General features: G+C 42.9%; 1 protein-coding gene across 1 annotated transcript in view; it reads right to left on the bottom strand.

Moving 5' to 3' along the window:
• Positions 1 to 26,476, bottom strand: part of rptor (regulatory associated protein of MTOR, complex 1) — a 292,378-nt gene that overhangs the window by 80,426 nt on the left and 185,476 nt on the right. The window contains exons 18-21 of the mRNA XM_055653834.1: positions 24,674 to 24,794; positions 22,967 to 23,107; positions 18,167 to 18,325; positions 1,462 to 1,580 (exon numbers count right to left, since the gene is read on the bottom strand). Coding sequence (XP_055509809.1) covers positions 1,462 to 1,580; positions 18,167 to 18,325; positions 22,967 to 23,107; positions 24,674 to 24,794 — 540 coding nt within the window. The remainder of the gene's footprint in view (positions 1 to 1,461; positions 1,581 to 18,166; positions 18,326 to 22,966; positions 23,108 to 24,673; positions 24,795 to 26,476) is intronic.

Below are 26,476 nucleotides of genomic sequence, written 5' to 3' on the forward strand. Positions count from 1 at the left end.
TCATTTTGGAATATATGGAATTCTCTCCCATTAAGGGCAGTGATAGCAGATTATTTGAATGTTTAAGTTTCAAGTGGGGTAAGCATAAGAGGGTGTAAATGGGTTTGAAGAGCTGAGGTCACAATTAGATAAGCCACAATCTTGTTAACATAGAAACATAGAAATTAGGTGCAAGTAGGCCATTCGGCCCTTCGAGCCTGCACCGCCATTCAATATGATCATGGCTGACTCAGTATCCCGTACCTGCCTTCTCTCCATACCCCCTGATCCCCTTAGCCACAAGGGCCACATCTAACTCCCTCTTAAATATAGCCAATGAACTGGCCTCAACTACCCTCTGTGGCAGAGAGTTCCAGAGATTCACCACTCTCTGCGTGAAAAAAGTTCTTCTCATCTCGGTTTTAAAGGATTTCCCCTTTATCCTTAAGCTGTGACCCCTTGTCCTGGACTTCCCTAACATCGGGAACAATCTTCCTGCATCTAGCCTGTCCAACCCCTTAAGAATTCTGTAAGTTTCTATAAGATCCCCTCTCAATCTTCTAAATTCTAGAGAGTATAAACCAAGTCTATCCATTCTTTCTTCATAAGACAGTCCTGACATCCCAGGAATCAGTCTGGTGAACTGTCTCTGCACTCCCTCTATGGCAAATGGCAGAGCAGGCTTGAGAGACTGATTGACTACATCGGCCACTTAGTCACCTGTTCATATGAACGAGAAACAAGCTTCCGAATCCTAAACTGCAGATTAGATTAAGGAACTTTGTACTCTGAAGGGCAGACGATTATCAGTTCAGTCCAGATTTGGTTATTGTCACGTGTACCGAGGTACAGCGAAAAGCTTTTGCTGCGTGCTATTCCGTCAGCAGAAAGACAATACATGATTACAATCAAGCCATTTACAGTGTACAGATACATGATAAGGGAATAACGTTTATCATGTATCTATACACTGTAAATGGTTTGCTTGTAATCATGTATTATGTACGTAAAGCTGAGAGCCCAATTTTAAAATAATGTCATAATATCCTTTCACATTGACCTGAACCAAGAGAACAGGCAGAGGATGAGCATTGAATATCTCACCTTAAGGATGAGCAGCATTTCCTCGCTATTGACCTAGAGAATTTGGGCATTGTTTAAGAACTCTCTTGGTTTTTAATTGCTCTTTTGGTTTTTTTTTTAATTGAACTTTTTTTGTTTGCTTTATCCATTGAATACTATGTTTACAAACAAACCTGTTATGCTGCTGCTGCTGCAAATAAGAGTTTCCGTTCCGTTGCAGGACATACAACAATAACACAATCTTGACTCTTGACTTAAATATCAGCCCGGGTTATGTGCTTGGAAATTCAGCTGGAACCCATAACTTCGTGCTTTAAAGATGAGGCACTAACCGGGATTCGACTCTGACACTTTGTAGTCACGGTACTTGATCTCAATGCCATTACAATCCACTATTACCTTGTACGCTGTGTTGTTGAGCACCTTCATCGCGAGGTCGGACACTTCTGGGAACGGATCTGCGGCAAGGTGTAGGAGAACGCGCCAGATCTGAGTGTAGACACTGTTAAATGACACCCCTTGGAAAGAGAAAATGGTCACTGTTTTCACCCGTTTGAGAGAGTAATACATTACAAGACATTAAATCATCAACGTATCAGTGCAAAACAGAAAACAGTGTTTAACAAAGAACTGCAGATGCTGGTAAAATCCAAGGTAAGCACAAAATGCTGGAGAAACACAGCGGGTGAGGCAGCATCTATGGAGGGAAGGAATTGGTGATGTTTCGGGTCTCTCGACCCAATACGTCTCCTACCCATGTTCACCAGAGGACCTGACCCACGGTAATGGTATCAAAGGCAAAAGGGCATAGATTTAAGGTAAAAGGAAAGAAACTTAAAGAGTGTAGGAAAGAACTGCAGATGCTGTTTTAAATCTAAGCTAGACACAAAATGCTGGAGTAACTCAGCGGGACAGGCAGCAACTCTGGAGAGAAGGAATGAATGGCGTTTTGGGTTGAGACCCTTCTTCAGAAACTTGGACACCGAGTGCTGAAATCTAACATTACGACCAGACGAGGCGGTGGAATCAAATCCATTCACTATTTTTAAGAGGCATTTAGACAGAGAGTTAAATAGGCAAGGGAAAGCCTAAAAAGGGGAAATGGGACCAGTGTAGATAGGATAAATGGTTGGCATGGCCATGATGGGCTGAAGGGCCCTGTGCTGTGACGTACAACTGACTCTAAACAATAGAGAATGAATTGAGCACCCCTCAAATATTTCTCCTTAATTGCCAATTAATTTTGTCTTAGTTTAGCAGCTAAAACTTGATTTGCCAACACATAACTTTATTCTCGAATGCACATCTCAGCAAAACTATGGTTTTAAAAAGCTGTACTTTTTAAAATGTCACCAATTTCTCCCGAATTTCTGACAAACATTACCAATGGAGTAATTAATGTTACAAAGACCGCCAGTACCTTTATGGAACTCATTAGTTGAGTGCTTGGAGCCAATTCTCCCCTAACCCAGTAACAACATAGATTCTGACCTAATACATCACTCGCAGCTCCAAGAACACATAATTATTTTGATGCTGCAGGTTATATATAAATAATTCAATAGGCAAACAATTGATAATGAAGCTGTAACAAATCTGGTGCTGTGTAGAATTTAGCAGTAGACTGCTGCAGAGTCAAATGTTTTTAAATGACACCACAATAAACAACCATTTGGGAATAGATATTAAAACTCAAATATAAATAAGTTTGTCCACACTTGACACCAAGGTGACCAAATCAAATATTTACCTGAGAGACTAAGAATCAGAGGAAAAAATAATTTGGTGCATATTGCCAAGAGATTGCTTGGGATGCAAGTGAAATGGTTTTAACAGTACCAGCCAGTGAGTTGAAGGTGAAGAGGGGGTACGATTCACTGTCACAGAGTGTGGATCGTACTTTATATTGAAACTGCAGCATCCTCTTCCATGTAAAAGGACAATTGTTTACAGGCACCTGGGCAGCAAATCACAAACTTTTTGTGTGCTTTCAATATTGCTATGGTGTGTATAGGATGAAGGTGGCATCCGTAACATGGATATTCGCTAAACACACCAAGGGTGTTGGTGAATGGTTTGCTTTCAGATGGGGGAAAAAGCATAACGACCCTCAGATAGCAACGTTAGAACTACTGCTTATCCTTGAATGTATCGATGACTGGTAAAAGGGGACAATTTTAACATTTTCACTGGCAGAAACAGCAGCAGAGTTTAAAAGGGCAGAGAGCGGATCGACTGGCAAAATGGATTAGATGCATAAGGTGGTGACACTCGCAGCTCTAGGTATGCGTAAAAGAATTAGGAGAATCAGTATTCAATAAATAGAGAGTTGTATGGACAGAGACCGGGAAGTGTGTGCGCATCAGTATTTGAAGCTGTTAAAAAGCATATAAAATCATTAGTTTTATCGTGAACGGCATAGAACACAAAAGCAAGGGCACTTAATTACTTGTTCATTTCTTATAGACTCCAACTAAAATGCTTGTTTTATTTTAAGAAGGATGTCAAGACCATGGAAATTCTGCAGAGAATTTCCAGAACAACACAAGGGTGCTGGTGAAAGTACAAATATTGTACTTGATGTAGAGTTATGATATATCAGTGTTCCAAAATATACTTGGTTTTTCTAGAGTAAGTAAAGAGAGCTGCATCGATTAGAGGGCCACCAGGGACTAGACTATGGAACAGCATCCCTCTTTCCATCAGAACTGCCCCCTCCATCAACTCTTTTAAGTCTAGACTTAAAACTTATTTCTACTATCAAGCCTTTCTTGAGGTCCTCTGAGGGAGTGCTGTATGTATGTATTTATGTATGTATTGTTGATCTATGTACCACTGTTTGTAGCACGTTAGTACCCGCACTAATGTAAAGCACTTTGGTCAACGGGAGTTGTTTTTAAATGTGCTATAGAAATAAAATTGACTTTACTTGACTTAACTAAATACGTTGGGTAAATGCACAGAGTATTTTGTCCAGAGTCGGGGAATTGAGAACACGAGGACATGGGTTTAAGGTGAGGGGGGGAAGGTTTAATTGGAACCCGAGGGGTAACTTTTGTTTTACACAAAGGCTGACAGGTGTATGGAGCGAGCTGTCGGAGGAGTTACTTGAGGCAGGTACTATCACAACAATTAAAAATCATTTAGACAGGCACATGGATAGGACAGGTTTAGAGGAATATGGGCCAAACGCAGGCAGGTGGGACTAGTGTAGATGGGGCATGTTGGCTGGTGCAGGCATGTAGGGCCAAAGGGCCTGTTCCACACTGCATGACTCTATTGATTTGAGGGTTATGGCCAACTGGCACAGTAGATGAGTTGAGCCCAGCATAGATCAGCAAGGATCATACTGAATGGCAGGGCAGACTTGAGGGATCAAGTGGCTTCTACTTTCTTGTCTCCCAGCACTTAATTCAATGCATTTTGAACTTCCATGGTCACAGGGCATTTGTAAGCCACCCACTGTCAAGGCACCAGATAATGACATCTGATGAGTAGAAGGGACAACCATCTTATAGTGACAAAGTCTGGAAATGAGATTAAATCATGGATCCAGTACGGCACGGTGGCGCAGCGGTAGAGTTGCAGCCTGACAGCGCCAGAGACCCGGGTTTGATCCTGACTACGGGTGCTGTCTGTTTGGAGTTTGTACCTTCTGCCTGTGACAGTGTGGGTTTTCCCCGGGTACTCCGGTTTCCGCTCACACTCCAAAGACATACAGGTTTGCAGGTTAATTGATTTCTGTAAATTGTCCCTAGTGTGTAGGATAATGTCAGTGTGTACGCTGATCGGCATCGCTGGTCGGCATGGTCCCGTTGGGCCGAAGGGCCTGCATCTCTCAACTAAACTAAAATATACTCAGTAGGAGCTCGTCAATTAATAGTCACAAAGTAAAGCTCAGTAAACCAAAGAGGTAAGCATTTAAACAGATCCATCTAAACATGGCAGTGAAGAGATGATCTGTTTGAATAGTCCATGGTGAGGATTTTTCCAGCAAAAGATTTAGGGGAAAATCTGAAGATTTCGCTATTAATCAGAACGTTTTTGCAGTCAAATTTATAAGCCTGTGGATGTGAAAATGTCAGACTGCTGGGCAGGCAGCCAAGTTAGTGCCCATTGTAACCACATAGATGATTACATTTTCTTCACAAAGAAATACAAGGTTAAAACGAGTTGATATCTGTGTATATTAGATGATTTGTGATTTGTTATTATTTATAACTACAAGTTAAAAATTTAGCATCTTTTTAATATTAATTATGTAGTGGTACTTTATAGATATGCCCATCTTTAACATGATTTGCAATGCTCTCCACCCTACCTGGAGCTTTACCATCAATTAAAACTTCTGTAGAAGTAATGGGGTTTTTTTTGATTGATGCAGCATGGAAATAGTCCCTTCAGCCCACTGAGTTCACACCAACCATCGATAACCCGTTCACATCAATGCTACGTTCTCCCAATATTACACCCATTTCCCACGCGCTCGGGGCAATTTACAGAAACCAATTCACCTCCAAGCCCGCAGGTCTTTGGGAGGAGTGGAGGGAATCCATGTGGTCAGAGGGAGAACGTGCACACAGACAGCACCCGAGGTCAGGATTGAACCTGGGTCTCTGGTGCCGTGAGGCAAAAGCTCTACCATTTGCACTGCTGTGTCTTCTTAAAGACGTGAGATAGAAACATAGTGTGAAGGATGTGTCTACAGAAGGGATTCGACCTGAAACATCACCTATCCATGTTCTCCAGAGATGTTGCCTGACTCACACTCCGGCATCTTGTGTCCTTTTGTGTATTAAACAGTATCTGTAGTTCTGCGTTTCTACTGAAGGGTGCATCTAATCAGACCAACACTACTGTCTAAAGAAGGGTTCCAACCCTAAACATTACCAATTCATTTTCTCCAGAGATGCTGCCTGACCTGCTGAGTTATTCCAGCGTTTTGTATCTATCCCGTACACTAGTTTTATGCTGACATTATCATCAAACCCAAACAAGGAAGTTGCTGTTTGTAGTCTGACGAGTTGTCCTTTATCATGAAGCCAGACGCCACCTTCTCATACCTACCCCTCAGCCATGACCTCACAGATGAGCACCAGGCCATTATCTCCCAGACTATGTCTGATTTCATCGCCTCTGGTGATTTGCCCTCCGCAGCCTCCAACCTCATCGTTCCCCAACCCCACACGGCCTGCTTCTACTATCTCCTGTCATCCACAAACAGAGCTGCCCTGGCAAATCCATTGCTTCTGCCTGCTCCTCCCCACTGAACCCATCTCCACATACCTTGATTATATCCTATCTCCCCCCATTGTTCAATCCCTTCCCACCGATGTCCAAGACACCTCACATGCTCTTCAACTCTTTAATAACTCCAGGGCCCCATTCACTCATCGATGCCATGGAAAAGAATCTGAAGAAGGGTCGCGGCTAAAAACGCCACCCATCCTTTTTCTCCACAGGTGCTGCCTGGCCCGCTGAGCTTACGCTAGACTTTAGACTTGAGATACAGCGCGGAAACAGGCTCTTCGGCTCACCAAGTACGCGCCAATAAGAGATCCTCGTACACTTGCACTATCCTACACAATAGGGACAAATTACAATTTTACTGAAGCCAATTAATAGACAATAGACAGGAGAAGCCATTAGGCCCTACAAGCAAGCACCGCCATTCAATGTGATCATGGCTGATCATCCCCAATCAGTACCACTGGCTTCTCCCCATATCCCCTGACTCCACTATCATTAAGAGCCCTATCTAACTCTCTCTTGAAAGTATCCAGAGAACCGCCCTCCATTGCCCTCTGAGGCAGAGAATTCCACAGCCACACAACTCTCTGTGTGAAAAAGTGTTTCCTCATCTCCATTCTAAATGGCTTACCCCTTATTTTTAAACTGTGGCCCCTGGATCTGGACTCCCGCAACATCGGGAACATGTTTCCTGCCTGTAGCGTCTCCAAACTCTTAATAATCTTATATGTTTCAATGAGATACCCTCTCATCCTTCTAAACTCCAGAGTGTACAAGCCCAGCTGCTCCATTCTCTCAGCATATGACAGTCCCGCCATCCCGGGAATTAACCTTGTAAACCTACGCTGCACTCCCTCAATAGCAAGAATGTCCTTCCTCAAATTAGGGGACCAAAACTGCACACACCAGCACACAAACTGCAAAACCTACAAACCTGTAGGTCTGTGGAGTGTGGGAGGAAACCGGGGAAAACCCACGCAGTCACAGGGAGAATGTACAGTTACTGCAACACCTTATGGCCATCAACGGGATGTCAGTGGGTCCCTGTGAATTTAATTTGGATCCTGCAACTTCTGAGACGAGTTCAAAGCTGCCGAATGCAGTAGATTTTAGCATATTGCAAAAAAGAAGGCTGGGAAATGAGTGGCAGTTATACAACTGCTCGCTCTGCAATGTCACAGAAAAATCAACGGGCACAGAGTAATGCAGCACCCAGCAGAATCTCTGAAATACTAATCCATATTCAACCAGCCGTCACTCAATCACAGCCATTATCATAATGTATCAACTTTTGTCTCAGGGAAAGCAATTAGGTTCATTATTGTACTGAGCAGGGAGAAAGCAGCTTACAGCCCTGCATATGAATATTTAGCAAAGGCGTCTTATTTACATGACGGTTGGCTTGTTAAGTGTGAAAGATTGTCAAAATGATGAATTATGCAGTTTTTAGGTTTCCCATGGTGCGGCAACTGAATATTTAAAAGTTACATAATGTAAAAATGAAAGATCTCTGTTTGATAATGCTGCATGTTTACATAATAAAGGCACAAGGCAGCTTAATGCTGTGCCCTTGTAAACCACACTCCCATGTCGACGAATGCAGCTTTTCGCAGTCTGGTATCAGTGGCATGACACCAATCTGCACCCAAGGTGTCCGTCCCACTGTGGTTTCCAGGTGTGGTCTTGGAGATTCAACCTGATGCGAGCAGAGCAGAGCTTCACAAATGAACACACGGGATCAGCAGGGAACTGCAGGTGTGCTTTGCAGTTCCAATATACAATTCTTGCCGGATTTCTATCTCTCCGCTCTCGACAAAACAAAAGACAACCCTGAATAAAACCCAGCAAATCTTCTGTTCAGTCCAACTGCTTCGTTTTTTTTGTTTAGAGAACAGGCTCTCCGGCCCACCGAGTCCACGCCAATCACTAACACCATCCTACACACACTAGGGACAATTCAATCTTACCAAAGCCAATTAACCAACAAACCAGTACATCTTTGGAGTGTGGGAGGAAACCAGAGATCCTGGTACAAAAAACCCATGCAGGTCACTGGGAGAACGTAAAAACTCTGTACAGACAGCGCCCGTAGTCAGGATTAAAACTGGGTCGATGGTGCTGTAAGGCAGCAACTCTACCACTGAGCCACCACCATGCCTCCCTGAAACAGTTGATATCAACTTGCTTCACTGCTACTGTAAAGAACCACATCTAAATGATCACTTCATCAGAAATCCCCCATCCATACACAATACTGATACTGATTTCCTTCTTCCACTTACATAGCCTGATTAAGAAGGAACTGCAGATGCTGGAAAATTCTGCAGATGCTGCAATGATTTGGACCGAAATGTTGCCTATTTCCTTCGCTCCATAGATGCTGCTGCACCCGCTGAGTTTCTCCAGCACATTTGTCTACATAGCCTGATTGGCTGGTCATTTTTGACCACTCCGATCTGCAATTCAGTTTTGTCATTATTTGTTTTCTCGCTAACCGCTCCATGAACTGATCAACTTGATGGCTACATCAGTGGTTTATCACCAGCCTCATCCAATGATGGTATGAATCTGATGAAGGCTCCCGACTCAAAACGTCGCCAATTCACGCTTGCTTGAGAAGCTGCCTGACAATCTGAGTTACTCCAGCACTTGGTGTGTTTTTTTTTTGGTGAACCAGCATCTGCAGTTCCTTTTGTCGCAATGAGATATTGCCTTTGTCTAGCAATTCTTCGCCCAGTTTCTCTGCAATTAAAAACCCAATTACTTTCCTTCTTTTCTACAAGATCATTAGGAAATGGGAGCGGGAACAGACTCTCTGCCCTTTTGTGCTTAATGGGCCTGTCCCACTTACACAGTTTTTTCGGCAACTGCTGGCACCCGTCAAAGGCCGTTGCAGGTCGGCGGAAATTTTCAACATGTTGAACATTTTCGGCGACCTGCAACGGCCTATGACGGGTGCCGGCAGTTGCCGAAAAAGTCACGTAAGTGGGACAGGCCCATTACCCTACAATACAATCATGGCTGATCTGCCTTAGGCCTCAACTCCTCTGATTACCAACCTGCATGTTTTAGGAGGTAGGAGGAAACAGGAGCACTGATATGAAACCAACATGGCCACAAGGAGAACATGCAAACTCCACTCTGACAGAGGTCAGGATTGAACTGAAGTTGCTTGTTACTGAGATGTAATATCTCTACCAAAGGTGTCACACCACCATCCGCATGGCTTAAATTCATGATAGAAAAGCCTCTTCACCGTTAAAACTTGCTGATCTTTCTATATTCTTCTGGGCCACTCCACTGTCGCAGTATGGTTCTCCTTGTCAAATAATTAACCTGACAAATTGGCATGGCTCACATTGAAAATAATACCTTTAACTCGGCAGAAGTTGGTTCTGACAAGATTTCAACAGAAGGTGGCAATGCAAATTCCTGGCAAGAGATGAAGGAGGTTGCAGAAGTCAAAGAAAAATCATTCGTCAGCACTGCGTCCCTTTGAAAGCTCAGAAGCTTTCTAATCTAGAAAGACAGCAAGATCAATGTCGCTGGAAGACGATCTCTGGAAGGGCCAGGTGACAAGACTAGAAACTTTTGAATCCAACTACTGCCAGATTCACTGATGTGAAATGACCAGAGAACTTGGAACTGAGAAAGCAAAATTCAGAATTAAAGTACTGATGTCAGGGAATGTTCATAAGTTATAGGAGCAGAATTAGGCCATTCGGCCCATCAAATCTATTCTGCCATTCAATCCTGGCTGATCTATCTTACCCTCTCAACCCCATTCTCTTGCCTTCTCCCCATAATCCCCGACACTCATACTAATCAAGAATCTATCAAACTCTGCCAAACATATCCACTGACTTGGCGCCAAAGCCTTCTGTTGCAATGAATTCCAGATTCACCACCATCTGTGAAATAAATTCATCCCAGCAGAACCTGTGTAAAGCCTGCACCACCAGCTAAACATGATAATGAAGCATAACCTACATCAATGGAAAGCGTTATCAGTGAGTTCAAGTCAATCCAAGTTTATTGCCATGTGCACAAGCACGGTGATATGTGGGCGACGGGCGAGGAGCAAGGCCGGTAGGAGAGGGACCTGGCTTCGGCCTACTGTGCCCTCAAGGTCAGCTGCGAGAGGTGCCCCCCCTCCACCCGGGGAACAGAGATGGACGGACGAGGAAAGGACGTTGGTTCGCTGGTCGATCCACATGTCCAAGGGAAGGCGACGGCTGGAGGCCCACAGCAGCCTGGGGCTTGCCTGGAACGGGCACCTCTCAGACTGGACTTTGAAAATGGCGCCAAATCATGACGCCTTTTGCATGCGGCATTCGTAGACTATTTCCCTACACTTTGCTAATCGGGGATGTGCTAAGGTATGGCGATACTCTACTGGACTGTAAGAAACTTTGTAAGAAACTTTGTAAGAAACAAATTTCACTGTGACAAATAAAAATGCCATTGACCATAAGGTGCAATGAAAAACTTGCTTGCAGCAGCATCATAAGCACGTAGATTTTGGCAACACACAAAACATAAATTATACAAGATAGTACAAAAGGAAAAAAAAACTGCAAAAACAAGACATTAATGCAAAAAAAAAAAAAAAAGCACAAGTAAAAAATATCCATGATAGTGCGGGAGTTGGTCACAGGCACGATGGGCTGAATGGCCTCCTTCAAAGGTCTGCGGTTTGACCAAATATGAAACCAGCATGAAATTGCTGTTGGAAACAAGGACCTGTAGATGCTGGTTTACAAAGGAAAATACAAAGTGCTGGAGTCATTCAGCAGGCCAGGCTGCATCACCCGGGGATAACCCACGCGGTCACGGGGAGAATGTACAAACGCAGTACGGACAGCACCCGTAGTCAGGATAAAACCCGGTTCTCCGGCGCTGTACGACGGTAACTCTACCGCTGCGCACCATGCTGCTCACTTTCTGTCAGATGAGAGCAGAGAGGAGGAATGATCAGGGTGGGACAAATCAACGTGGCGACTCTTTGCATGCTCTACCAGAGAAGGAAATTTCATAGATGGTAATCCCAATGGTCCTTGTCTTCTGTGGCACGAATGGTTTTTGCCCCTTTCACACCGAGCATAACATTTCCCCAAGTGCTACAGCAACCCAGCTGGACTGCTTCATTACTTGAACAGTTGCAAATAGAATTGAACACTGCACAATTAACATTGTCATCTCTGATGGTCATTGATGAAAGGGCTGAAGACAGCTGTGTCATCCATTTGTGATCCACCATTAGAAACAGCAATTTATTATAATTTAGAAACACATTAAGCCGACCTAAATTACCCCATTCAGCATTTCTTATCCACCCCACACAATGCCCCTGAGCAGTCATCCTTCTGTCAAATTCACAGCCATTTTGAAGGTTTACCCTGAATTCCAAAAGGCTGTGAGTTTATTTTATAGTTTAACCAAATGTTTTTTTTGCAACTCTCAAAACAGCTTGTCTTGCATATTTTCACAAACCCCTTCTCAAAAGTCAAGGAGGTTAGATGAAAAGAATCTTCCTCGTCCACTTCATCTTTATCGCTTAGTAGACCAAGTGCAGACCCCTGCTCCCGCAACGCAATATTCCACCACTCACTTGTATATCCCTCATGTTTACTCCTGTGAAGCAAGTACATTGTCTGAAGAAGGTCCCGACCTGGAACGTTACTCATTGAGTCTGAAGAAGCGTCCCGACCCGAAACATCACCTATCCCTGTTCTCCAGAGAAGCTGTCTGACCCACTGAGTTACTTCATCACTCTGCTTCTTTCTTTTGTAAGCCAGCAACTGCAGCTCCTTGTGTCTCCATTGTATCATTCAGATTGATAGTGAGAATAATGGGTTAGGAATTGTCCAAGGAGATACATTAGACAGCAGATATTGGAAAATGGAACAAAAAAAAAAGCTGCTGGAGAAAGTCAACAGGACTGATACGTGGCCTCGACCCAAAACTTCAACTGTCCTTTTGCCTCTGGCAGATGCTACCCGATCCACTGATTTCCTCTGGCAGTGTCTTTTACTCAATATTTCAGCACCTGCAGTCTCTTGTGGATCCTTGATTTAATGTTTTACCTTATGGCATGGCTAACAATACCTCACGTTCCCCAAGCACCGGCTGGATTACGTGCTTGAATCTCTGGAGTGTGCTAATCTTTGACTACTTTGAGCTCAATATCAATTATACATCCAGTTTGTAGCCTCTATTATTTTCAGTTAATCGGATTTGCTCTGGCATTTTAGTATAGACTAACAGCGTTAGAGACCCTTGTTGATCCCGACCACGGGTGCTGTCTGTGCAGGGTTCGTGTGTTCTCCCTGTGACCACATGGGTTCCCTCACATTGCAAAGACATGCAGGTTTGTAGAATGATTGGCTTCTGTAAATTGCCGCTAGTGTGTTGGGAGTGGATGTTAAAGTGGGCCGAAGGGCTTGTTTCCACGCCGTATCTCCAAACTACAGTCTCAGACTTTCCGATGACTAGTTAGCAAGCAATAAAAGCTTTTCACTGTACCTCGGTACACGTGACAATAAACTAAACTAAACTATAGTTTTGCTGTGTTTATCTAAATTCATCTTTTTACCTTCAGACCATTTTTTTTTTTAAAGGTAAGGGGCAATGAGTTTATTAATGAATAGCTTAATGTGGTTCTAGAGCCTGAGAGGAGGAGAATATTTGGCTATTTTCCCTATCTTAATGCCAACAATTGGCAGATAAATAATCTTTCATTTCCTGAATATTCAGGCATCCTTCCTGCATATTTCAGAGAATGTTCATCAGTATAACATCCAGGAAACAGACCAGCAAAATGGAGTATCCTGTATTATCTCTGCAATCCAAGATTACATCACCGTCATTTAAAAAAAAGAAGATGCACAGAATCATAAATATTCACATCCTTCTGTTATTCTGCATCTCTGCTTCAAACATATTTTCATTAAACAGAGAACTGGTGACATCAGAGAACAGAGTTGGAAAAGTTACTGAACAACTCAGAATAGAGTCATAGAGTGATACAGTGTGGAAACAGGCCATTCAGCCCAACTTGCCCACAACATGTCTCAGCTACACTAGTCCTGCCTCGTTTGGTCCATATCCCTCCAAACCTGTCCTGTCCATGCACCTGTCTGTTTCTCAAACGTTGGGATAGTCCCAGCCTCAACTACCTCCTCTGGCAGCTTGTGCCATACACCCACTACCCTTTGTGTGGAAAAAGTCACCCCTAAAGCACAAATCTCTTGTGAAATGTTTTCTCTTGTTTTCTGAGTGTTGGAGGTTGAGGGGAGACTTGACAGAAGTCTATAAAATTAGGAGGGGTATAGAGAGCGTCGGCAGTCAAAACCTTTTCCCCAGAGTGTAAATGTCAGACTGGAGGGCATGGGTTTAAAGTGAAAGGGTCATAGTTTAACGGAGATGTGTGGGACAGGTTTCTTTATTGCACAGTGGGTGCGTGGAACGCGCTGCCTCAGTGGTGGTGGAGGCAGATACGATAGTGGTGTTCAAGAGGCTTTCAGATACACATGGATGTGCAGGGACTGGAGAAATATGGATCATGTACAGGCAGATAAGATTAATTTATATTAACATAGAAAACAGGTGCAGGAGTAGGCCATTCTGCCCTTCGAGCCAGCAGCGAGCGCCATTCAATGATCATAGCTGATCATCCAAAATCAGTTCCCCCATTCTGGCTTTTCCCCCATATCCCTTGATTCCCTTAGCCCGAAGAGCTAAATCTAACTCTCTCTATATTATGTTTGGTACAGACATTGTGGACTGTTTCTGTCCTGTACATTTCTATGTTCTAATTTTCGAATGCAATCGTTACTATTCACAACTGTAAATAATGACAAATGCAAATATTAAATAAAGAGCAGACTGATTACTGCAGGCCCATTTCCACGTCATATTTTCGGCAACAGTGGGTGAGACAGATGGCTCTCCCCCATAAAGAGAAGCATAAGATAAACTGTTAGGTCTTAGCTCAACACTTCTGGGAGCACTCATGTTAATGAGTCAGAAAACTGCAGATTCAAATTCTACTCCAAATCCAAAGCTCCCTGAAAATGGCAACAGAAATAGATAGGGTGGTAAAGAAGGCATTCCGTATGCTTGCCATCGTCGGTCAGGGCACTGAGTATAAGAGTCAGGAGTATAAAACATTGGTTTTCGGTCACATTCGGAGTATTATGTGAAGTAAAGTTTTGGTTGCCCCAATACAGGAAAGATGTGGAGGATTTGAAGCGGGAACAGAAGAGGAAAGTTTAAAGGCGACATGCGGGGCAAGTTTTTTTATCACACATGGCGTGGTAGATGCCTGGAACCTGCCTCTAGGGGTGATGGTGGATGCAGATATGACCGTGGCACTTAAGTATAAGCGGCACGTGAATGTGCAGGGAATGGAGGGAAATGGATGATTTGGATCTGGCTGCACGGTGGCGCAATGGAAAAGTTGCTGCCTTACAGCACCAGAGACCCGGGTTCGATCCTGACTACGGGTGCTGACTGATTTCTCCTGTTTCCTCCAACACCAAATCTGTACAGGCTTGTAGCTTAGTTGGCTTTGGTAAAATTGTAAATTGCCCCTAGTGTGTAGGATGGAGCTAGTGCACGGGGTGATCACTGGTTGACAGAAACTCGATGGGCCAAAGGGCCTGTTTTGCTCCCTATCTCTGAAGTCTAACTTTGCAGGCAGAAGGGACTAGTTTCATTTGGCATCGTGTTTGACAGAGACATTGTAGGCGAAAGCTTTTGCAGCTGTTCTAATTTTTTAAAACTAATCAATATCAATTTCTTGGTTGATGAAAGAGAGATTAAGTCGGTTGAAAATAAACTGTGCAGTGTCACAGAAGCAGCTGGGATCAAAATGTAAAAGAAAACTCCCCACTAACAAATTCTGTATTTTTCAAGAAGGCTTTTAATAAACTTAAATAAGGCTGGCATGGCTACTGCCTTTACGGCGCCAGAGATCTAGGTTCAATCCTGACTACGGGTGCTTGTCTGTACGGAGTTTGTACTTTATCCCCCATGACCTGCGTGGGTTTTCTCTGAGATCTTCGGTTTCCTCCCACACTCCAAAGACGTACAGGTTTGTAGGCTAATTGGCTTGGTATAAGTGTAAAATTGTCCCTAGTGTGTGTAGGATAGTGTTAATATGCAGAGACCGTTGGTCGGTGCGGACTCAGTGGGCCGATTGGCCTGTTTCCGCACTGTATCTCTAAACTAAACTCTGAGAAAGTTCCAGACATCCATTGGCATTGGATGTTTCTTCTATGTCAAAGGTATTATATAAATGCGTGTTGATGCCACTGCTACTGTGCCTGAGCCCTCCCTCAATAGAGTTCCCTGGCATCCTATCCTACCAAGGGGGATGGATGTCAATTGCTGTGAGGATGCAGTCAGTCACCCTGGCCATAGCAGACGACTGATCTATTTGATCCTTCACATCTCCAGTATAATAATACTTTTCTTAAGCACAGTGTGCTATGTAATGATTACGAATAGGTCGTGCAACAAGTATTTGCCTGGCTCAATAGGAGATCCAGGCAAATTTGTTTAAGTCAGTTTAGTTTGGAGATACTGCGTGGAAAAACAAGCCTTGCTGCCCACTGAGCAAAGATCACCCCTACACTAGTTCTAGCCTGCACACAGGGAATAGGCGCACCCGGAGAAACCCCACGGGGTCACGGGGAGAATGAGCAAACAGCCCCGATTTTAGGATCGAACCCGGGCCTCTGGAACTGTGAGGCAGCTGTGCCACTGTGCCCCCCATGTGCAACAGTTTCATCGCCTGCTCGAGGGCTTTCTTTACCCGAGTCATTATTACTGAAGTTAAGTCGGGTAAAGAAGGCCCTCAAGTAGGCTATTAAAATATTCTGCTAGATGTCATGATGGGAGCAATGAATAAAGAAGCTGGATGCAGGATAAAAGAATGAAAGCCATTGGGTATAAGTTAAAGTGAGGAAATCTGCTGAGGAAGTCTGTAATACTGGAGCCTTTATTTTGAGGAAGATGAACATATTCCCACCTGCATGTCTCCCAGGTAAGTTTCCCTCTTTCTGAGCCTGCTTGGATACACGAGAGACCCCATTTGATATACAACAACGCGCATGAAATATAAATCACATGGATATGAATAATACTTCACAGGAAAAGGGAAAGCTATTGTGTTGCTTGCTACTCCAACAGTTTACCATTGGAAAAATCAACATACCATGGAAAGCTGGTGGAACGTGCTGCAATTAGGTTTACTTCAATTAGAACAAATCAAATACTGGATAGGAAGGAACTGCAAATGCTGGTTTATACTGAAGATAGACATAAAGTGCTGGAGTAACTCAGCGGGTCAGGCAGCATCGCTGGAGAAAAAAGGATGGGTGACGTTTCGGGTCGGAACCCTCTGAAGTGTACACGCACTATTTCTTGAATCCAGAATCAACCAGCAGGAAAACAAATTATCAGAAGCTATGAACATAATTTCAAATCTGGGAATATTAAAGGCTGTGATTTATTGTCATAGAATGATACAGGTTGGAAACAGGGCCTTTGGACCAACGCCTACACCGGCCAACATGTCCCAGGTACACTAGTTCCACCTGCACGCGTTTGGTCCATATTCCTCTAAACCTCTCCTATCCATATACATGTCTAACTGTTTTTTACATGTTGGGATAGTCCCAGCCTGAACTATCTCCTGTGGCAGCTTGTTCCATACACCCACCACCCTCTGTGTGAAAAGGTACCCCTCAGATTCCTATTAAATCTTTTCCCCTTTACCTTAAACTTATGTCCTCTGGTCCTCAATTCCCCTACTCTGACCCTCCAGCCCTGGCAACATCTTTTCTGTACCCTTTCCAGCTTCACAACATCTTTCCTATAACATGGTGCCCAGAACTGAACACAACACTCTAAATGTGGCCTCACCAATGTCTTATACAACTGCAACATGACCACCCAATTCTATACTCAATACTCTTACTGATGAAGGCCAATGTGCCAACAAAAGCCTTTTCGACCACCCTATCCACCTGCGACTCCACCTTCAAAGAACCATGCACCTGCGCTCTGCTCGACAACACTCCCCAGAGTTCTACCATTCACCGTGTAGGTCAAGCCCATGTTAGACATCCCAAAATGCAACGCCTCACATTTCTCTGTATTAAATTCCATCAACCATTCCTCAGCCTGCCTGGCCAATCAATCAAGATCCTGCTGCAATTTTTCACAACCATCTCCACTATCTGCAAAACCACCCACTTTTGTATCATCAGCAAACTTGCTCAACTTGCCATGCATGTTCTCATCCAGATAATTGATATAGATGTCACACTGTAACGGGCCCAGCACCGAACCCTGAGGCACAACACTAGTTACATTCGAGTCACATTAAAGAGATTCTCTTTCTTGACTTCCAGTATTCTTTTCCCTACAATGGTCAGGAAGTAATATACCCCTCTTCCAAAATCAAATACCTTCCTTTCAGGGTATGCGTAAGGATTACTACAATAAAGAGTCGGAGACATACAGCATGGAAACAGGCCATTTGGCCCAACTAGTGCACACCGACTAACATGCCCCATCAACACTTGTCCCACCTGCCTGCATTTGGCCCATATCCCGCTAAGCCCGTCCTATCCTTGTACCTAACTAAATGTTTCTTAAACATTGCGATAGCACCTGCAGGCTATTGAGAGAGTGTTAGTTAAATTTGATAAACTGCCCTCCTGACATTAATCCTGGCATAGCATTTCTGGCTATAAATACATCAGGTATTCAGAATCCACTCAGCTGCTGAAAGAATGAATAATGTTGAAGAGCAATTCCTGTCAGAGTTTTGAAGCCTTACCTATCAAGGAGTTTAAGGAGCTGTAGGAGCTGACTCTTCGCATTTTATCTATGGTTTCGAATGAAAGGATGTACTCATCATTGTCAGGGCTTCCCAGGGTGCTGCTCGCACTACTGCTGGTGCTTAGATATCCAGGGGAGAAGGGGTTTGAACCACCAGCTGAAAAATAATCAAGATAAAGAACTAAACACCTTTTGCAACATGAAAATTATACGGACTATTTCTTAAATCCAGAATCAATAAAAAAAAAATTTAAATTATCAGAAGCTGCGACCACAATTTCAAATCTGGTAATATCAAAGGCTTTGATTCTCTTCATTAATTTCCAATATTCTTCTCCTTACAACGCTCCGGAAATAATACACCCTTCATTTCCTTTCCCAGGATTTTAGCCTGCAAGCAGCAATTTACATTGTGATATTATGTCATACGTGGGGACACTTCACAGACTCTGCCCAAGTGGTCATTTTCACAAGACAACCTTGAAGCAGAATACGGTATGAGATCTTTAGCTCTTCCTCTGCAACCAAGGGAAATGTCCTGCTCCCTGCGGTCGCAATCAACTTTAGTTCTTAGCTTTTCATTCAAAGATGCAAGAGTAACTCAGTGTAGTTCTTTTCTTATTGAGTGGAGAGTTCTCTGATTAATGCCTCTGGCACTGAATCTTGGAATTGGCTCAAATATCTTATTTTTTGACTTAAGACTTCAGAGATACAGTGCGGAAACAGGCGCTTTGGCCCACCAAGTCCACGCGACCAGCAATCACCCCGTACATTAGCACTTTCCTATTCACCAGGGACAATTTAACCAAAGCCAATGAACCTACTAACCTGTGTATATTTCGAGTGTGGTCTCTGGCACGGTAAGGCAGAAACTCTACCGCTGCGCCACCGCGCTGCCCCACTGTGCACTGTCTTCTATCTCTTTGAAATGTTATGTATAATTAGTTTGAATGTACTTGTCTGAGTGTATATGCTGGTGATGTTGCTACAAGCAAGATTTCCATTGTATCTGTGCTTCAACAGTCTTGTGAACATGACAATAAACTCAACTCGACTCGAAAGATGAAACACCCAAACTATGAGTTGCTTGTTCAGGCCATGTTTCAAAAATGTGAACGTAGAAATGGGGAATGAATGTGAAACTTACTTGAAATCTATCCATTTTTATATATTAATTTGGAAACAATTCTTGCATTAATATACTACTTTTTCCGACCTCTGCCGTCCCGAAGCAGTTTGCAGTCTGTTTTGAAATGTAGTTACTTTATCAAAGTAACCTTTACTGTGAGTTCATAAGTTATCGGAGCAGAATTAGGCCATTCGGCCCATCGTCCACCCTCCCTTTCGATCATGACTAATCTACCTTTCCCTCTCAACACCATTCTCCTGCCTTCTGCCCGTAACCCCGGAAACCTGTACTAATCAGGAATCTAACAACCCATCGAGTTCTCAAGTTTGGCAGCAATCTGAGAAAGTGCTGCAATTTTAAACATGTCACTGCACCAGAGGGGATTCAGAGGAGATTGATGAGGGGTTAGCCTTTGGTGGAGAAGTTTCATTCTGAGGTAAGTGTCATAAACGCCAAATTCCACGGCCTGTGGTGACGTAGTTAGTTGGTTCTCAAGTTTGGCCAGGATTGTTGGTAAAAGACAAAAGCAAAAGGTTCAATCTCTGCGTGAACCAAAGGAAAAACATTTCAATAAGTTGAATATTTTCCACGCAACACGACTTTCATGCACTGGGGAGATGTCTAATTTCCCGACGTAATTTAAAAAGAAGAGCATCTGCACCCTCCTTCAGTACCACTCGCCGTTAAACTGAATAATTATCTGGTGATAGTGATCACTGAGAGATATGTCAGAACAATTGAAAGAAGAGCTGATTTCAGAGCAGATTGAAGATCTCGAGTTTGTCTGCAATTGCACAATTTGCGATAATATCCTAGCCACACCGTGCTGGAAGAAAAACGGTTCATAAGGTGGTTTTAAATTTTCAATTGCACCAAGATGTTACTTATTGCAGGAGTATAAATTTGACACGAAGGACACCATTCGTAAGAAACTACCATATTCCTTTAATGGCCGGTATTATATTGGAATGGAGAACATCAGATTAATGGAAAACATGAGATATTACATTGCCCTGTGGCATAATGGGCAGAGTTAGACTGACTGGCAGCCAGAGGCTCCATTGGGATTCTCTGCTGTCAACTCTTTGATGTTAAGTGCGTATCAAACTTCCTTTTGAAATATGGACGTCTGAGATCGACTGATGGAGCGGTCGGTGCGATGGTCGATGATGGCGCCAACCAACGGATGAGGACGGACAACATGGGAGTGAGGAAGTCACTGCCGGGGGAAGGAACAATGGAGGACCCAGCGTGGGGGGTCATCCGTGAGGATGGGAGTGGAGGAGAATACATAGGGGGACCTGGCACAGGGGTACCTTGTAACTTTGTCAGTGTCCTCTATGTGGTGACTGTTTGCATACCCTGGGTTTTATTGCTTTTGTTAATATCGTGTCTTGAATTTAATATTAACTTTTTAATTTTTATGTTCCCATTTTTTCATTCTTTTCACTTATTTAATTCTATCCGAATAGTTTACAAATCTCTTTTGTGGCAAAGGCCAATTGGAACCTGTGTAAATGCTAGACTATACATGAATACAAGTAAGTCATCCACAGTGTACAGATACAGGATAAACAGAATATCATTTAGTGGAAGATAAAATCCAGTAAAGTCCAATTAAAGAAAGTGCAGGGGTCTCCAATGAGATAGATAGTCGGTCAGGGCTGCTCTCTAGTTGGTGAGAGATGGCTCAGTTGCCTGATAATAACTGGGAAGAAACTGTCCTTGAATCTCTGTTCATATGAAGGAAGTTGTGTAATATCTAGTCAGCAAAGATGCAAGAGTAAATCAAAAGTTGGAATTGTTGTTTTTTTTGCAAGCACAACCATTAACTTAAATGGACAAAACTCTTTTTCTGGGATTTCCAGGAATCCAGTAAGTGGCTTTCAGCAAAATGGCTGCAGAAAAGACTTCCTCATTCTCCAGAGGATATGTCAGCAACAACTTGACCAAAGTCCTATCTGACCAACAGTATGCTTATAGTGTATTGTATTAAATAAAAGATAGATGGCAGAGATTAAAAAGTCATGATTAAATTCTAGGCTGTGCTACAGGGCATTGAATTCTAGTTGAAAGCTGTAAGACAGTATGATTTGCTATAATCAATCAACAATTTTGATCGGGAATCCTGCTGATCCTCCAGGGACGAACTATCAATTGGAAAGGGGCCATCAACAGCCGATCTTCTGCGGTACAAAGTATCCGCATTCATCTGTCTGTGCCAGGAAGCTGATAATTCTATCTCGTGATTTCCATTAATACGACAAAGCTTTTCCAAAGGAACAAAAAGAAAAGGAAAAATGCAGATGCAGGAAATCTGAAACAAAGACAGAAACAAGAGAAGGAAATCTGAAACAAAAACAGAAGATGTTGCAACACTTGGGTCAGGCAGCATCTGCGGAAACAGAGACAGAGACAACGTTTCAAGTCAACGTCCTTTTGTCAAAAGGAACCTGCGGCGAACCATAAGAAAGTCAACTTCAGGAGTCTTTTTAATTTTTGATCTAGTTATCTAGTTAAATAAATAGCGATGATATTAAATCCCATGGTAAGATCAAGATTATTGTTTGCTCCAAAGAGATATTTGTCTGAAGCAATTTGACTCTGAAATGTGCAAGACTAAGGTCAGTGTTCTTATTATGCCACTAGATAATGCCAAAATATTATGAAAACATAAATCGTCAGGTATGTTACAAATATTATGATCAACAAATGATATATTGGAACACACACTTAAATTGGCTGCTCTCAATCAGTTTATGTTTTGAAAATGCTACTTAGATAGACACAAAGTGCTGGAGTTACTCAGCGGGTCAGTCAGAGATTTCGGGTCGGGACCCTCTCATTCAACAGCATCTCCTTCAACACCTCCCACTTTCTCCAAATCAAAGGCATAGTCATGGGCACTCGCATGGGCCCAAGCTGTGCCTGTCATTTTGTCGGGTACGTTGAAGAGTCTTTATTACTCCAATGAGCATTTGTCGGCACTGGCCTGTACTCGCTGGAGTCTAAAAAAATGAGTGGGGACCCTTTGAAACATACAGAATAGTGAAAGGCTTGGATAGAGTGGATGTGGAGAGCATGTTTCCACTAGTGGGAAAGTCTAGGACTAGAGGTCATAGTTTCAGAATTAACGGATGTTCTTTGAGGAAGGAGATGAGGAGACATTTCTTTAGTCAAAGGGTGGTGAATCTGTGGAATTCTTTGCCACAGCAAGCTGTGGAGGCCAAGTCAGTGGATATTTTTAAGGCTTAGATAGATTGATTACTACAGGTATCAGAGATTATGGGGAGAAGGCAGGCGAATGGGGTTAGGAGGGAGAGATAGATCAGCCATGATTGAACAGCGTAGCAGATTTGATGTGCCAAATGGTCTAATACTACTCCCATCACTTATGACCTTATTCCAGGCGTACACTGACCCTATATCCCAACTCTTTCTCCGCTACATCGACGACTGCATCAGGGCTACGACCTGCGCTCGTGAAATGGTCTTGCCTTGTAACTTGTCAATAATGTACCTGGTTAGTTTTTCAGTCAAGTTTGGCATGACCCACAATAATCAAAATACGTCACTGGACCGTAGAACAAATAAGGAGCAGGCAGGAACCTGGCACGTTGATTACATTTCCATTAATACCAGTTCATCATCTTTTATAGTCATACTTACTTTCTTCGTTTAAATTAAGATTTTGCAGAGACTTGTTCAAGTTCCGAACTGAGGTGGCTGCGCGGATATTTCCGTAGGAACTCACTGTACGGAGTCTCGGGACAGCAGGCCCATCGCGTACTGGCGTGAAGTTCCCAGGTTCTGCAAGTTCAATGATGAAAATAAATCAGTACGACAATAAGTTTACAGTTTAAAGCAGTTGCCACATCTGTTTAGTATAAGATTTATTTGAGATTTCTAGGCTTTGCAGGACGTAGTTAAAATAATTTAACAAGTAAAATTATTGGAATCCAGTGAGCAATCATGCCAATAGGCTTTGTTACCAGTTTAAACCTGCTGCAATTTTAACACATTATTTAATGGATAAAGGTGTTGAGCATGATATGAAATATCCTATATTGAAGGAACAGTGGGATAATTCTAGTAAAATGTACAGTCAAGAACGGGATAACTTAGGATGATAAATGGCTTTACTTGTGAGAATGTATTATGATAACTCAAAACAAAAGTTGTAAATTTAGACAGTTTTTGAGACTAATCATTTTCAAGATCACCTCCAAAAGATATTTTTCAATAAAGGGTGTTCTGGATTTAAAACTGTGAATGCTCTTTATAGGGCGGCGCAGCAGCAGAACTGCTGCCTTACAGCGCCAGAGACCTGGGATATGAGTGCTGTCTGTACGGAGTTTGTACATTCTCCCTGTGACCACGTGGGTTTTCACCGGGTGCTTCGGTTTCCTCCCACACCCCAAAGACATACAGGTTTATAGGTTAATTGGCTTTGGTAAAAATAATAAAATTGTCCCTAGTTCGTAGGATAGTGCCAGTGTACAAGGATCGCTGGTTGGCACAGACTCGGTAGTCCAGAGGGCCTGTTTCCACCGTGTATCTCTAAACTGAACTAAACGGTATTCTGAAAGTTTGTTAGCGCAAGTCTGTCTTGTGCCAGCAGAAGAGCAACTATAACATTGTATTGGATGGATGTGTTAACATATAGCCTTCCTCATATGTATAAATTTAATTTCTAAGATTGATTCAATAAAGGGAAATGTTTTGACACATGAATAAAAACCTTCTTGCATGGCTACATGGGGGTGGTGGAGTCTATGGATCTGTGCACACTGACAACTGCCATAATGCTGGTTTACGTTAATTAAGGAAAGAAATCTTTAATATATCCGACTTCATCCAGTCCATCACTTGTGCTGTGGATTCTTTGACATGAAGCAAAAATTTCCATCACATGAAGGATAAACAGCAGCTGTGCTAACAATCTCTACGTCTGAAAATGAAGCAAGAGCAATTATTTAATATATTCAACTTTCTTGATGAGTTTAGTTTAGTTTAGAGATACGGCATGAAACAGACCCTTCGGCCCTGCTAACCAGCGATCCCTATCCTACCAATGCTATCCTACACACACCAGGAACAATTTGCAATTTTACCGAAGCCAAGCATCCAGAGAAAACCCACGCAGGTCATGGGAAGAACGTACAAACTCCGTGCAGACGGCACCCGAGGTCAGGTTCGAACTCGGGTTTCTGGCAATGTGAGGCAGCAGCTCTACCGCTGCCATCTAAATGAACCTGGACTAACTTAGCTTGAATAGGGCATGGGACACAATTTACAATATACCTGAAAACAACATTTCTGTATTACTTTGACTTTAATGTTAAACTCAAGAAAGTACAGGTTGAAAATATCTACCGATCACACTGGCAGGGGAGGGAAGCGGGTAGTTCTTCTCTTCTTCCATGAACTGCAGCGCCACGGTGCAGAAATTACTTTCATACTGAACGACAAGATGACTGAATGCCACAACCAATTCCTGCCAATTAAAAAAAATAAACCTGTCAAGCTGAATAAATTAAACATGGAATAAATTCAACAACCTAAATTAGGTTTTATGTCATTGCCCAAAACACGAGCGACAGGAGGAAGTTTCCAGAAAAGCATCAAGAGGCATAAATCCGAATTAACTCAACTCCAACCACTGTAAATCCATGCAAGCAAAAGATTAAAAAATCATTTACAACCTTTTCGTCAAGATCATCATGCATCCGGGCCACAATAAAAATTAGACCATCTCAGCCCTCACTCGAAATATAGAAGTATAAAGATGCAATTAAGAAACACAGTGACAAAATGTGCAGACACAAGGAACTGCAGATGTTGGTTTACAAAAATAAAAGACACAAAGTGCTGGAGTGACTCAGCCGTCAGACAGCACGGCTGGAGAACATGGATTGGCGACGTTTCTGGTCGGAACCAAAATATGCATCGTATAAAGAGGGGCAAAAAATATCCTTGAAAGGAAAAATAAAATATTTGAAAGTATTTAAATGGGGACAGAGCCCAATAATGTTAATAATCTTTGATGTTAATAAATTTATGATTTTTACATGAAGACATTGAGTCCTGATGCAGGGTCTTGATCTGAAACGTCGACTTGCCCTTTTTGCTTCCACAGGTGCTGATTGACCTGCTGAGTTCTTCCAGCATTCTGCTGTTGTTTAAATCAAGACTCTTTTTGAATTCTATTCTGCAGCTCTGCAAGTGATGGCCTTTCATACAAAAGGCAATGTTGTTTCTCAATAGACTTTACACATGTAAGAGAGCACTGTCCATCAGCTCGCTTCAGAGCAAGAGGACCCTACACCATTCTCCGCCCTCCAAACGTTACTTGGAAAGCTGTGACGGAATGAAGGTTAATCAAATTACCATTCAATCGATGGAGAAAGGTGAAGGTGAACTGAGATCCTGCAAATATATGTTTCAGCTTCAGAATAGACATAGTCTATTCATGCATGTCTCAGGGTATCAATAGCCTTCGCCTGTTTCTGTGCTTTATGATTCTATGACTCATTTAAGCGAGACAACTTTTTTCTCAGTCTACCCTTCATTGTCAGTGGGTCAGCCGTGATCACAGTGAATGGCGGTGCTGGCTCGAAGGGCCGAATGGCCTACTCCTGCACCTATTGTCTATTGATACTGCGACTCTTGAGCAAACATCTCAAAGCAGCAATGCCTATTTTCATCGTTTTGCACGCGTTCAAATGTAAAAAGTATGCAAAAATGGTACCAAGGGACAGAAAACCCACACGTGCCAAACCAGTCAGCGCTTCACCGAACCAAATCAAAACCAGTAGCCATAGATCTGACCAATGATCCCAGACCTGAGATGTTATTAGAAACATAGAAACATAGAAATTAGGTGCAGGAGTAGGCCATTCGGCCCTTCGAGCCTGCACCGCCATTCAATATGATCATGGCTGATCATCCAACTCAGTATCCTGTACCTGCCTTCTCTCCATACCCCCTGATCCCCTTAGCCACAGGGGCCACATTTAACTCTCTCTTAAATATAGCCAATGAACTGGCCTCAACTACCCTCTGTGGCAGAGAGTTCCAGAGGTTTGTTTCCAAAGACGGTGCCTTGCCTGCTGTGTTTCCAGCATTTCTTATTTTTTATTAAAGAGTGATGATTCAGCATTAAATGAGCACATACAA

The sequence above is a fragment of the Leucoraja erinacea genome, chromosome 23 (assembly GCF_028641065.1).
Source record: "Leucoraja erinacea ecotype New England chromosome 23, Leri_hhj_1, whole genome shotgun sequence".
Lineage (NCBI taxonomy): Eukaryota > Metazoa > Chordata > Chondrichthyes > Rajiformes > Rajidae > Leucoraja > Leucoraja erinaceus.